The 13,762-nt window shown below is 48.2% G+C and overlaps 1 protein-coding gene across 1 annotated transcript in view; it reads left to right on the top strand.

Moving 5' to 3' along the window:
• Positions 1-1,021: 1,021 nt before the first annotated feature.
• Positions 1,022-13,762, top strand: part of UBE2R2 (ubiquitin conjugating enzyme E2 R2) — a 76,649-nt gene continuing 63,908 nt past the window's right edge. Inside the window, exon 1 of the mRNA XM_082253370.1 lies at positions 1,022-1,234. Within this exon, the coding sequence (XP_082109496.1) occupies positions 1,058-1,234 (177 nt within the window). The 5' untranslated portion in view covers positions 1,022-1,057. The remainder of the gene's footprint in view (positions 1,235-13,762) is intronic.

Raw genomic sequence — 13,762 nt, 5'->3', positions numbered from 1 at the left:
CCCCCTTTCCCCGCGCAGCCACGCCCCTTCCCCCTGTCGTGCCGTCCCCTCTTCCGCCTCTTGGGGCGGCGCCGTCATGACGTCAACGCGCTGGTGACGTCACAAAAGGAACTGGCAGAGCGGCGTTTCGGGTCCAGCTGGGAACCCGGAGAGAGAGAGAATTACCCGTCCGGGTCACCGAGTCACCCGCACCGCGACCGGCCCGAGTGAGACGTGTGAAGTCAGCGAGCCCTGACTCCGGACCCAGAGAAGCCTGCTAGGCAGGACGCGGACCACGGGGCCCTCGTCACCCTCCATCCGGGGCACTGAGGAGGTCACTCCACCCACAGGGCCCCACCGTGTCCCCAGCGAGGGAAGAGATCCTGGGGGGCCACCCTGGGCGCAGCCTCTACGTCTCCTGACTCATAGAGCCACTAACTGGTCCCAAGAGCTGACACTCACCACACAAAGGAGCTGGAGCTCGGTTGGCTGTTCTGTGCCCTCATAGGAGGCTAGTCCCAAGAGCTAGCACTCTGCTAGGGCTTAGTCAGACCTATACGGACTGTGGTTCTCTTATAGGGCCCTGTGTGAACTTGTTCAGAGCCCTGAGGGGCCCCCATAGGCTGCTGGTCACAGGAGCTAGCACTCTATTGTAGACAAAACAAAGATCTGAGCTTGTACAGACTGTGGTTAGTGTACCGGGCCTATAGAAGGCCCCCCGCAGGCTGCTGGTCCCAAGAGCTAGCACTCAGCAGCTGGGGGAGGGGAGGCACAAAGGAGTTTCCCTCCGCAGGAGGCTATCTGGGCCCCCCGCTAATGCAAGTCCCATAAGTAGCTGGTCCCAAGGGCTGACACTCGCCTGTGGCGGAGGCACAAGGACTTCACTTTATCTGGACTGGGTGTTGGATCTGATCTGTGGAGGAAATAAAGGACTTGGGAGAGCCTACAGGAACCTGATCCCAAGAGCTGACACTCACTATAGGGACAAGGCCCCCAACACACCAAGGATAGGACTCTTTGACTGGGCCCTAAACTTCCCCTCCCCCCACCACCAGTCTACCCCCCCTTGTAGGCCACCATGGCCCAGCAACAGATGACCAGCTCACAGAAAGCCCTGATGCTGGAGCTCAAGTCCCTGCAGGAGGAGCCGGTGGAGGGTTTCCGCATCACGCTGGTGGACGAGAGCGACCTCTACAACTGGGAGGTGGCCATCTTCGGGCCCCCCAACACCCTCTACGAAGGGGGGTACTTCAAAGTGAGTATTGGGAGGATGGAGGTCTGCACTTCCTAAGGGTGGCTTGTGTAATATGAGATCGCTTGGGTCCAGGGTTCCTTAAAAGGATTGGGGGGGGGGGGGTTCCTTAGAAGAGGGGACAGGGGGGTGTTCCTTGGAGGCTGGGGGGATGGTGGTGTTCCTTGGAGGCTGGGGGGACGGGGTGTTCCCTAAAAGAGGAAGGGGCGGGGGGAGGTTCCCTAGGAGAGGAAGGGATGGGGGAGGGGTTCCCTAGAAGAGGAAGGGATGGGGGGGGGGAAATTTCCCTAGAAGAGGAAGGGATGGGGGAGGGGGGGAAATTTCCCTAGAAGAGGAAGGGATGGGGGGGGAGATTTCCCTAGAAGAGGAAGGGATGGGGGGGGAGATTTCCCTAGAAGAGGAAGGGATGGGGGGGTTTCCCTAGAAGAGGAAGGGAATGGGGGGGGGGTTTCCTTAGAAGAGGAAGGGAAGGGATGGGGGGATTTCCCTAGAAGAGGAAGGGATGGGGGGGGGATTTCCCTAGAAGAGGAAGGAATGGGGGGGATTTCCCTAGAAGAGGAAGGGATGGGGGGAGTTTCCCTAGAAGAGGAAGGGATGGTGGGAGTTTCCCTAGAAGAGGAAGTGATGAGGGGGGGGGGGGGCTATTCCCTAGGAGGGGAAGGGATGTGGGGGATGGGGGGAGTTTCCCTAGAAGAGGAAGGGATGGGGGGGGGATTCCCTAGGAGAGGAAGGGATGGCGGGGATTCCCTAGGAGAGGAAGGGATGGGGGGGATTCCCTAGAAGAGGAAGGGATGGGGGGGGATTCCCTAGTAGAGGAAGGGACTGGGGGGGGGAGATTCCCTAGAAGAGGAAGGGACTGGGGGGGGGGGAGAAGATTCCCTAGAAGAGGAAGGGACTGGGGGGGGGAAGATTCCCTAGAAGAGGAAGGGACTGGGGGGGGGGAGATTCCCTAGAAGAGGAAGGGACTGGGGGGGGGAGATTCCCTAGAAGAGGAAGGGACTGGGGGGGGGAGATTCCCTAGAAGAGGAAGGGACTGGGGGGGGGAGATTCCCTAGAAGAGGAAGGGACTGGGGGGGGGGGAAGATTCCCTAGAAGAGGAAGGGATGGGGGGGGGGATTCCCTAGAAGAGGAAGGGACTGGGGGGGGGGGGGGATTCCCTAGAAGAGGAAGGGACTGGGGGGGGGGGGAAGATTCCCTAGAAGAGGAAGGAATGGGGGGGGCATTCCCTAGAAGAGGAAGGGATGGGGGGGGGGGGATTCCCTAGAAGAGGAAGGGATGGGGGGGGAGATTCCCTAGAAGAGGAAGGTACATGGGATGGGGGGGGTTCCCTAGAAGAGATGGGGATGGGATTCTCTAGAATAGGAAGGTACATAGGATGGGGGGGGGGGGGGTTCCTAGAAGAGGAAATATGGAGGGGGGGGGTTGCCTAGACGAGGAAGGGATGGGGACGGGATTCTGTAGTATAGGCATGGACGGGGGGGTTCCTTAGAAGATGAAGGGATATGGAGGGGGTGTGCGGATGGGGGTGTTCTTTGAAGGTGATTGGATGGGGGTTCCTTAGAACAGAAAGGGTGGGTATTCTTTGAAGGTGGTTGGATAGTTCTTAGAAGCTGGTGGGATATGGGTTCCTAAATCTGAAGGGTCAGGGCTCATTTAAGGCTGTGGAACAAGGGGGTGCTTTAAAGGGTATGGGACCGGTATACCTAAGAGGACCTTCACCCCACCAATGCCAATACCAAATTTCATTTTTTTTTTCCCCTTCCTCTTTTGGTACTTTGTTATGCTGCATTCATATACTACCAGACCTGTCCAGTGTTGTCCTCTTCTCTGGCACTGCTCTTCTACTTCAGGTCCCATGGATCCTGGTCTGCACATGCGTGAGATCTGGTGCCGCCCTCTGTTTACTTCCCCTATTCAATACCGCCCCTTGTTTACTTCCCCTATTCAATACCGCCCCTTGTTTACTTCCCCTATTCAATACCGCCCCCTTGTTTACTTCCCCCTATTCAATACCGCCCCCTTGTTTACTTCCCCTATTCAATACCTAGGACCGTTACACACTGCAGTGCTGAGACTTGAATGTTTTGCGACTTTGTACACTCTCGATAAAGTTTAACAAAAATGGTGACGCATTCAAACGGCGTATTTTACCATCCAACAAAATGGACACCAGCCTGTACGCTAAAACAGAGCAGACCAGTGTGAATGGGCTCTAATTCCTAATGGCAGTCCAACCTGGAATGTCTATGGATGGCTGCGATCTCCCTTCTGATCTCTATGGTTGAGTAAGGTTTCCTGTGTAGATGGGATCCTTTCCTCCTTTTTTTTTTTTTTGAGTTTATCTAAACCTAGAGTTAAAAGCTCCAACTTCTCTTTGCTTGTAAATAGTCCAGTATTGTGTTCCTGTGCTTTTGGAGGCATTGTTTGCATTGAAAAAAAAAGGGCTTTGAAAATTGCGCTCGCATAACTTCCTGTAACAGTGTGGCAACGCTACTTGTAGCAAAGTGATCACCTGTATCGGTGGTGGCAACGCTGCATCTAGGAAAGCTATCACCCGTTCCAGTAGAGTTGCAATACTGCATGTAGCAGAATGATCGCATGTATCAGTAGGGTGGCACTGCTGCATTTAGCAGAATGATTGCCCGTATCAGTAGGGTGGCAACGCTGCATGTAGCAGAATGATTGCCAGTATCAGTAGGGTGGCAACGCTGCATGTAGCAGAATGATCGCCCCTATCGGTAGGGTGGCAACGCTGCATGTAGCAGAATGATTGCCCGTATCAGTAGGGTGGCAACGCTGCATGTAGCAAAGCGATCGCCCGTATCGGTAGGGTGGCAATGCTGCATGTAGCAGAATGATCGCCCGTATCAGTAGGGTGGCAACGCTGCATGTAGCAGAATGATCGCCCGTATCAGTATTATTATTATTATTATACAGGATTTATATGGCGCCAACAGTTTGCGCAGCGCTTTACAATGTGAGGGAAGACAATACAGTTACAGTACAATTCAATACAGGAGGAACTAGAGGGCCCTGTTCATTAGAGCTTACAATCTAGAAGTATCAGGGTGGCAACGCTGCATGTAGCAGAATGATCGCCCATATCAGTAGGTTGGCAGAGCTGCATGTAACAGAATGATCGCCTGTATCAGTAGGGTGGCAACGCTGCATGTAGCAAAGCGATCGCCCATATTGGTTGGGTGGCAACACTGCATGTAGCAGAGCGATCGCCTGTATCGGTAGGATGGTAACGCAGCATATAGCAACGTGATCTCCTGTATCAGTAGGGTGGCAACGCTGCATTTACCAAAGTGATTGCCTGAATCGGTAGGGTGGCAACACATGTAGCAGAGCTACAAAATGATGGGCCAAAGCACAGGGCACTGGCCTAGTCCATTCTCAGCTGCAGTTGTCGTCTCCCTAAGGCCAGTGAGGCCTGTAGTCTTGATTTGTACCTGAGCATCCAGATGTCCAGACAAGACGAGGGAGTGGAGGCTAGTTAGAATAATGGCATACGCTGATATTTTTATGGGGGTTTAAATCTACTTCATAGCCGGACTAGGCATCATCAAAAAGCTATTCTTTCAGTGGTGCCCCCCACATTGCAAGGGTAAAATCCCTAGGGCACAAGGAATACGTTGTAATAACTTATTTCTTACTCTGGCAGGCATTCTTCATCTGTACGACCAGGCTCTTCAAGACGCTGCGGTCACACGATGACTTCATTACATACAATGCAGGACCAATAGCCATGCATTGCTCATGAGGACGACGAGGCCCAAACCATAAGACAGAGTGAAGGAATAAGAAGCCTGACACCTTACTCCTCACCTCCTAGTTAATAGGTATTTGACCATTTAAGGTGGGGATGGGGGGAGGCCAAGATAATTAGAATTTCCCAACAACTAACCAAAGATCTAAGAGTAACCCGTCCTCTCAATGTTTAAGTTCTTACTGGTCTTCGATTTGTGCTTGTCACTATCCCTTACGTTATCGCCAACCATGCGGGGCCAATGACTACTTCATTGGGATAGGATGTGGCTACTGGTTAGTGTTCCTGTAAACATTCCAGTGCTGGAGAGAAGAGCTCCAGAATGCTGGGTGTTGCAGGACTGCAGGTGAAGGTAAGTACTACTCTGTAGAATATCATCCCCTAGGAGAAAAAAAAAGTAGATCTTTATCAGCTGGGGGTGGATTGGATACTTAACTTCAAAATGCCCAAAAAACGGTGTTTGAGGTGTCCTAATCCTCTTTATCATAGAGCAGTGATGGCAACCCTTGGCACCCCAGATGTTCTGGAACTACATTTCCCATGAGGATCAACTACCCTGCAGAGCATCATGGGAAATGTAGTTCCAAAACATCTGGGGTGCTAAGGATCGCTATCAATACCAGAGGAACCCTTGAAATAACTTCCAGATATCAGGAAAGCCCTGCTAATATACTATTATGTATCTACAATTCAAAGTACATTGGCACGAACATTGAATAAGGAATGTGGTGTACTTGTTTGTTTTTCTTACAGTGGGAACCTTTGGGAGAGTCAGTGGAAGAAGGGCCTTATTGCAGTGGTATCTTCGAGAGTCAGTGGAAGAAGGGCCTAATTGCACTGGTATCTTTGAGAGAGTCTGTGGAAGAAGGGCCTTATTGCACTGGTATCTTCGAGAGAGTCAGTTGAAGGAGGGCCTTATTGCACTGGTATCTTCGAGAGTCAGTGGAAGAAGGGCCTTATTGCACTGGTATCTTTGAGAGAGTCAGTGGAAGGAGGGCCTTTTTGCACTGGCATCTTCGAGAGTCAGTGGAAGGAGGGCCTTATTGTACTGGTATCTTTGAGAGTCAGTGGAAGAAAGGCCTTATTGCACTGGTATCTTCGAGAGAGTCAGTGGAAGGAGGGCCTTATTGCACTGGTATCTTCGAGAGAGTCAGTGGAAGAAGGGCCTTATTGCACAGGTATCTTCGAGAGAGTCAGTAGAAGGGCCTAATTGCACTGGTATCTTTGAGAGAGTCTGTGGAAGAAGGGCCTTTTTGCACTGGTATCTTCGAGAGAGTCAGTGGAAGGAGGGCCTTATTGCACTGGTATCTTCGAGAGAGTCAGTGGAAGGAGGGCCTTATTGCACTGGTATCTTCGAGAGTCAGTGGAAGAAGGGCCTTATTGCACTGGTATCTTTGAGAGAGTCAGTGGAAGAAGGGCCTTATTGCACTGGTATCTTCGAGAGAGTCAGTGGAAGGAGGGCCTTTTTGCACTGGCATCTTCGAGAGTCAGTGGAAGGAGGGCCTTATTGTACTGGTATCTTTAAGAGTCAGTGGAAGAAGGGCCTTATTGCACTGGTATCTTCGAGAGAGTCAGTGGAAGGGCCTTTTTTGCACTGGTATCTTCGAGAGAGTCAGTGGAAGAAGGGCCTTATTGCACTGGTATCTTCGAGAGAGTCAGTAGAAGGGCCTTATTGCACTGGTATCTTCGAGAGAGTCAGTGGAAGAAGGGCCTTATTGCACTGGTATCTTCGAGAGAGTCAGTGGAAGAAGGGCCTTATTGCACTGGTATCTTCGAGAGAGTCAGTAGAAGGGCCTTATTGCACTGGTATCTTCGAGAGAGTCAGTGGAAGGAGGGCCTTATTGCACTGGTATCTTCGAGAGTCAGTGGAAGAAGGGCCTTATTGCACTGGTATCTTTGAGAGAGTCAGTGGAAGAAGGGCCTTATTGCACTGGTATCTTCGAGAGAGTCAGTGGAAGGAGGGCCTTTTTGCACTGGCATCTTCGAGAGTCAGTGGAAGGAGGGCCTTATTGTACTGGTATCTTTGAGAGTCAGTGGAAGAAGGGCCTTATTGCACTGGTATCTTCGAGAGAGTCAGTGGAAGGGCCTTTTTTGCACTGGTATCTTCGAGAGAGTCAGTGGAAGAAGGGCCTTATTGCACTGGTATCTTCGAGAGAGTCAGTAGAAGGGCCTTATTGCACTGGTATCTTCGAGAGAGTCAGTGGAAGAAGGGCCTTATTGCACTGGTATCTTCGAGAGAGTCAGTGGAAGAAGGGCCTTATTGCACTGGTATCTTCGAGAGAGTCAGTGGAAGGAGGGCCTTGTTACTCTAGTTTGAGAGTGTGGGAAGAGTCCTTACACCAGTGATCATTGGTAGAGTTGGTGGCAAAAGTGCCTTGTTAAACTGGTGGTAGTTGTAGAATAAATGGAAGAAGGACATTTTAATGGTCATTAGGAGAGTCAGTTGGAGAGAGACCTATTTCACTGGTGGTGCTTAGAGTTTATTGAAGGACCTTAGAACACTGTTGACCATTGAATGAGTCGGTGGGAGAAGGCAGAGTGAATTGGAGAGGAGCCTCATTACTTTGATCAGTAGAACGTGCCCCCCCCCCCCCCTTACGTTATGTGTGGGATCATTGGTTACTTATCTGAGAGTCAGAATTATCTCATAGCCCAAGAAACCCCTTGCAACCCTTGGAGGGCCCCATGGAACTCTGGTTAGGAAAGGCTGCTCGAAGGAAAAGCGTGTAATGGGGAACAAATCTGGTTGACGAATACCATGATTGTCTAGCATTTGTGGCTCAAGTTCCTTCAGACCTACTCTGTATGGTTAGAAATGTTTGGTTGTATTGCTAACCAAAAATCACACGCTTCTCAGCCTGATGGTAGAACATGTGGCTCCAGCACAATGGAACACCGGTTATTCTGAGGCTCAACTAGAAAATGCTACTAGCTCATCCATGGTTTGGTAGGCAAAGGCTTTAATTATTACCTGTGCTTTATAGACTTTATGCGGTAACTATTTTCCTAGGTGGATACGATGGTGACACCACTGATAGAACTGGTTTCATGAGTTTTATATTTAAGCCTTCATGAAATATATATGAGGCTGACAGCCTTTTTTATCCTTGGGGATAATTAAGCGCTCGTTGGGTAGGGTACTTCCTAGCAGCTGCTCTGCTATTGTCTGCTATTGTGTTGGCTTCTTGTGTAGTCGTTTGTACAGCTAAAATAAAGGCAAGCCGGACTCTTAATCTGTATGGCCTGGCGTGCTCAAGTAAGCAAAGGAAGTTAAACACCATTGAGAGGTTTTTGTTTTTTTTATCAAGTAGTCTTTTATCTGTTTTTTGTGGTTTCTTGTTCATGACATATAGGAATGTACATCCTTTTCTCTGTAGATGTGACTAGCTGGTTCTTCACTTCTAAATCCACTTCTAATATTCTTGATAAAAAAATAGTCCACTAGTTGCCTGATGATGTAGTGGAGAAAAGTTCCAAGAATGGTGTTTTCTTTTTTTATTTTTAGGATTATTTTGTTTTTGATGCAGGGCTGATTCATACCTAGAAACAAATTTTACGAAAACCGAGAGAAATTTTCTCAATTTTAGGTCCTGAGCTACCAGCCAGGCCTTAGGAGTTGCTCGCCACCAGTTGCCCTACCCTGCCCCTAAATACGCCCTGATAAATTATCTCATGAAATGACACTTAAAAGTTTTATGCAGAATTAATTTACAAAAATAAACATTAACAACTTCGCCAGGGAGAATTAATTTACAAAAATAAACATTAACAACTTCGCCAGGGCCCGTCGGCGCAAGCCCTCGCCGCCAGGGCCCGTCGGCGCAAGCCCTCGCCGCCAGGGCCAGTCGGCGCAAGCCCTCGCCGCCAGGGCCAGTCGGCGCAAGCCCTCGCCGCCAGGGCCAGTCGGCGCAAGCCCTCGCCGCCAGGGCCAGTCGGCGCAAGCCCTCGCCGCCAGGGCCAGTCGGCGCAAGCCCTCGCCGCCAGGGCCAGTCGGCGCAAGCCCTCGCCGCCAGGGCCAGTCGGCGCAAGCCCTCGCCGCCAGGGCCAGTCGGCGCAAGCCCTCGCCGCCAGGGCCCGTCGGCTCAAGCCCTCGTCGCCAGGGCCCGTCGGTGCGGCCCTCGCCGCCAGGGCCCGTCGGTCAGGGAGGAGAGCCGACTGGATCACAGAGTGGGGATCTCTCACTAAGACACAGCTTAAATTTGAATTGCCCGGCGGCCGCAGTCAAATGTAGTCCCACCTCCTGGACCAGCTTCTATGATAGAAGTAACACATCCTGGCGTTGGACCAAAATGCTGTCTATTTTCAGGGGCCGGTCCAGTCTGACTGCAGCCGCTGGGCAATTCAAATGTGTGATCCAGATGGCTCTCCTCTTCCCAGTTTCCTAGCCGACCACTGGGAGAACAGTTCTTCCACCCTGGCGGCGGCACATATAGAGAGATAGACAGATAGATAGATAAGCGTGTGTGTATATAATCTTATATATATATATATATATATATATATATATATATATATATATATATATATATATATATATATATATTCCTTTTTATAGTGGGAAGGACTAGAAGCCCCTGTCGGGTTTTTTTTTTTTTTTTACTGTTTTTCCGGTCTCAAATAAAATATAAAGTTTTGTATTTTTGTATTTTGTTTAGATCTCTTTAGCACTGTTTGTTTTGCATTTATTAATTGCTTTGTTGTTCAGTCACCTGCCCTTTTTTTTTTTTACGTTGAATTTTAAAAAATGTGTCACAGTTGGCAGAACTGGTGCTGCAGGATTATGGGAGAGAGATTTCTCTGCACATAGCTGACTTCCTGTTTAGTAATCCCAATGCGTAGGACAGCAGTGACTACTGATTGAGTAAGATGTGTGCCCAACCCATTTTTGTTGGGAATGTGTGAAGGCTTCCCTGGGATGGCAGGTTTATACAAAAAAAAAATTCTAGCACCATTTTGAGTTTTAAACTATTTAAAACAAAATAACTTTTTGAAATAAATGGTTTTTACATTGCTTCTATTATATTTTTACTATGTTTAAGAAATCCGCGCTAATGGATAAAGAAGTAAAATGGCTGCAGCCTACCCCAAAATATAGTATGTGATCTATATTCAGGAATGTGATAGAAGGTGAGGTAAATTGGCGCTGCCAGGGATAGTGTCTCAATCAGTAGGTCAGGTGTGTTTGTCATTTGGAATAACAAGGTGAATATAGATAATTGCACTGAACCAATAAATAGATGATACAATATAGAAATACACAATAATAAATAAGTAATGCAATATAAAAATACACTAATGGATATGCACTGTAATAAAGGCAAATAAGTGCAAATAAAGTGACAGTGACCTGGTTAGAAATATAAATTATATATTATATGGAAAGGGATTGTGTATTCATATAAATAGATGATTGAATTCCATAAAATATAATATCAAGTAAAAAAATATATAAATGGTGAAAATGACTTGTTCTTAGGCTCCATGTACACGGGACGCTGGAAATGGCCGTTTAGGAGCAGTTGGGCGTTTTTTTCAGAAGCCCCTGAACCCATCTACATTTTATCTTATCTGTCCATGTACACCAGGTCGTTTACAGTCATTTGCAGGCAGTTTCGTTCAGGGACTGTTTTTAGAACACAATTATTTGCGTTCGAACGTGTGTTTCCCGGCGTTTCAAACGCACAAACACGTCCGAACGCGTCTAAACGCGTCCGAACGCGATGACCCGCGTTTAGCGTTCGCGTTTTTCCATTTTAAAGGGGAATAATTTTTTTGACCTCTAGGAACGCTTCTAAACGCAAACGCCCGCAAACGCTGCTAAACGCCGGTACAAACGCGACTGAACGGACGTTTCAAACGTCCTAAAAATTCCAGCATTCAAAGGGACTTTTAACAACGTCCCGTGTACATGGAGCCTTAATCAAAGAAGGAAGGGGTGAGAAAACTAGCCAATGCTAGGTGTAGCCAATGTGATTGTCAAATAAATTAAATTAGCATAAGTGATCCGAGAAATAACCCAGATATACTACTTCAGTAAACCAAGTGAATTGGTGATAAGGTGAACCCCAAAAAAAAATATATATATATATATATATATATATATATATATATATATATATATATATATATATATATATATATATATAGCAAATATGAATGGATCTGGATGATCCAGTAAAAAAGTCCATACAAATAAGTAGATGTAAAAAGCAATTGTTCAAGAAAAGTTCATAAGCGATATGTTGGCTAATAAAAAATAAAAAAATTGGAACAAAGGGAGTCCCAAGGTGGTCCCAAAACGTGGGTGCTGGGTGAGGAAATCAGTGCTCCCCTCTCGATAATTCCCGCACTCACCAGAGGGCGGCACCCCTACAGGGGTAACCAGCGTATAGGATTTAAGGTACACCACTCAGCCAGGCAGGTCCCGAGCTCCGCTCTTTTTGGGGTTACTCTCAATTTCACTCTCCCATAGAAATATGTGCTATAAATGGTATCTCCTCATACAGATAATTCATCTGTCAATAGTATAGGCAAGTTCCAGACAGCCCCTTGCTTTTCTGGCTCCCACTGATTGTCTCTGTGCAGCAATCAGGAGGGCTCCACCTAGGAAGAGGAGGTCTCTGTGCAGCAATCAGGAGGGCTCCACCTAGGAAGAGGAGGTCTCTGTGCAGCAATCAGGAGGGCTCCACCTAGGAAGAGGAGGTCTCTGTGCAGCAATCAGGAGGGCTCCACCTAGGAAGAGGAGGTCTCTGTGCAGCAATCAGGAGGGCTCCACCTAGGAAGAGGAGGTCTCTGTGCAGCAATCAGGAGGGCTCCACCTAGGAAGAGGAGGTCTCTGTGCAGCAATCAGGAGGGCTCCACCTAGGAAGAGGAGGTCTCTGTGCAGCAATCAGGAGGGCTCCACCTAGGAAAGAGGGCTCCACCTACTGGCCTGACCTAAACCCCATAGAGAATCTGTGGGGTATTGCCAAGAGGAAGGTGAGACACCAGACCCAACAATGCAGATGAGATGAAGGCCGCTATCAAAGCAACCTGGGCTTCCATAACACCTCAGCAGTGCCACAGGCTGATCACCTCCATGCCATGGAATGCCACGATTTTTTTTTTTTTTTTACTTATTATTGTAGAAAATATACTCCCCTTTCCTTCCACTTCCTCCCGCTGCGGCCCGCGCCGTCACTTCCTGTCCCGCAATGCGTCCTGGAAGCTCTCACTCGTCACTCCCAGGATGCAATGGGCAGTGACGTAGGCGGCCAGCTGCTCCTCTCATCGCGTTATTTGCAAACGGGAAATAACGCGATGATAGGCATCCCTATACTATGCCGATCGCATAGTACTGGGCATGCGCGAGCTTTCACGCTGCATTCACCGGCCCCTCTCTCGAACCAGGAAGCAGGGCATCCATTTACACACAGCGGCTTCAGGGGAACCTGGACAAAGATGGCGGCGCTCAGGACATATAAAGTAAGATTTTATAATTGCCAATCGATTATTACACTGTAAAAAAACAGGATTAGTTGATGTATGAGGGGGGGGGGGGGGGGTTGACGGCTTGGGAGGTATTGATAAAAAAAAAAAGATTCTGTGGCTGGAACTCCGCTTTAAAGCTAAATTATGCTCTCCTTGGCAAGACTCTTGCTGCTCCTTCAAAGTGCTTACAGGGAGTGATGATGCCATCCCCCCTCTGTCATGTGACAGGGTTAAGGCCCAGTGATTGGTCGCTAAGCGCAAGCATTGCATCATTTGAGGTCATCGCATGCGTCCCAAAGCTGTGTAACATTGCGTATTTTGCAGCAGCTGTGATGTAAGGAGGCGGAGGAATGCTGTCATAGTGAGTGTAACCGGGTAGACAGGAATTGCTTGGGTTGCAGTTATTAAAGTGATCTGTTGCAATTCCGATTTCCCCTCCCCCCCAATCTGATTTTTGTACTCTCAAAACTTAGAGAAATGTCATGTAGGGTGAACAAACCTCGTTACCTAACTGTCCTGGCAGACCTACACGGGACCTTCAGCCTTCAACGTCAGCTGGGTCATCTTGTTCCTACTGATTGCTTATTACACTTTTTTTTTAGAAATTATTATGCTTGCCTGTACCACCTGGAATTGTGAGGCACTTTAGCTGGGGGGGCACTTTAGCTGGGGGGGCACTTTACCGGGTGTGTGGAAGCATTCGGCTAAATGTTAAAGCATAACTCCATTTTTGTTGAGAAAAAAAACCATACCCCTCTGGGTGATCTCTGTACATTACAAGGATTATAACAAACTTTGTTTCAGATTCCTGTCTTTTGTTATTCTGAAGAAATCATTGTTTGTTCCTCTGTGCTGAGTGGGTATAACGGGAGTGGTTTCATAATTATCTATCAGCTGTGGCAGCTGCAGAGCACTAATGAGAAAATCTGCTGGGCCTGCATCCCTTTAGACGTGTTCCTATTGGGAGTATCTCACCAGAAATGACATTTTTGTTGCAGGGGATTCCAGAAATCTGACTTGTATCTTAGTGCAGACTTCTGGGAAAATTGGTGAGCCAATCACACAAGCAGGAAATGATGTTTCTGGGGGTGTGGTCAGTATACATTCTGTGTACAGAACAGCTCCAGGCGGCCATATTGCTTTGCGTTTTCAGAAAATTACAACAGCTGCAGTTTGAAAAGGAAAGGAAATTTTTGATAACATTCAATTACAATAAGAGTTGTGTGGCCATTGTATACGCTATATTTTTTTCTTTATTTGCTGATTTTTTTTATTTTTTTTTCCTACAA

This window comes from Pelophylax lessonae (assembly GCF_965119305.1).
Source record: "Pelophylax lessonae genome assembly, chromosome: 1".
Lineage (NCBI taxonomy): Eukaryota > Metazoa > Chordata > Amphibia > Anura > Ranidae > Pelophylax > Pelophylax lessonae.
This window is presented reverse-complemented; position numbering and strand designations above follow the sequence as displayed.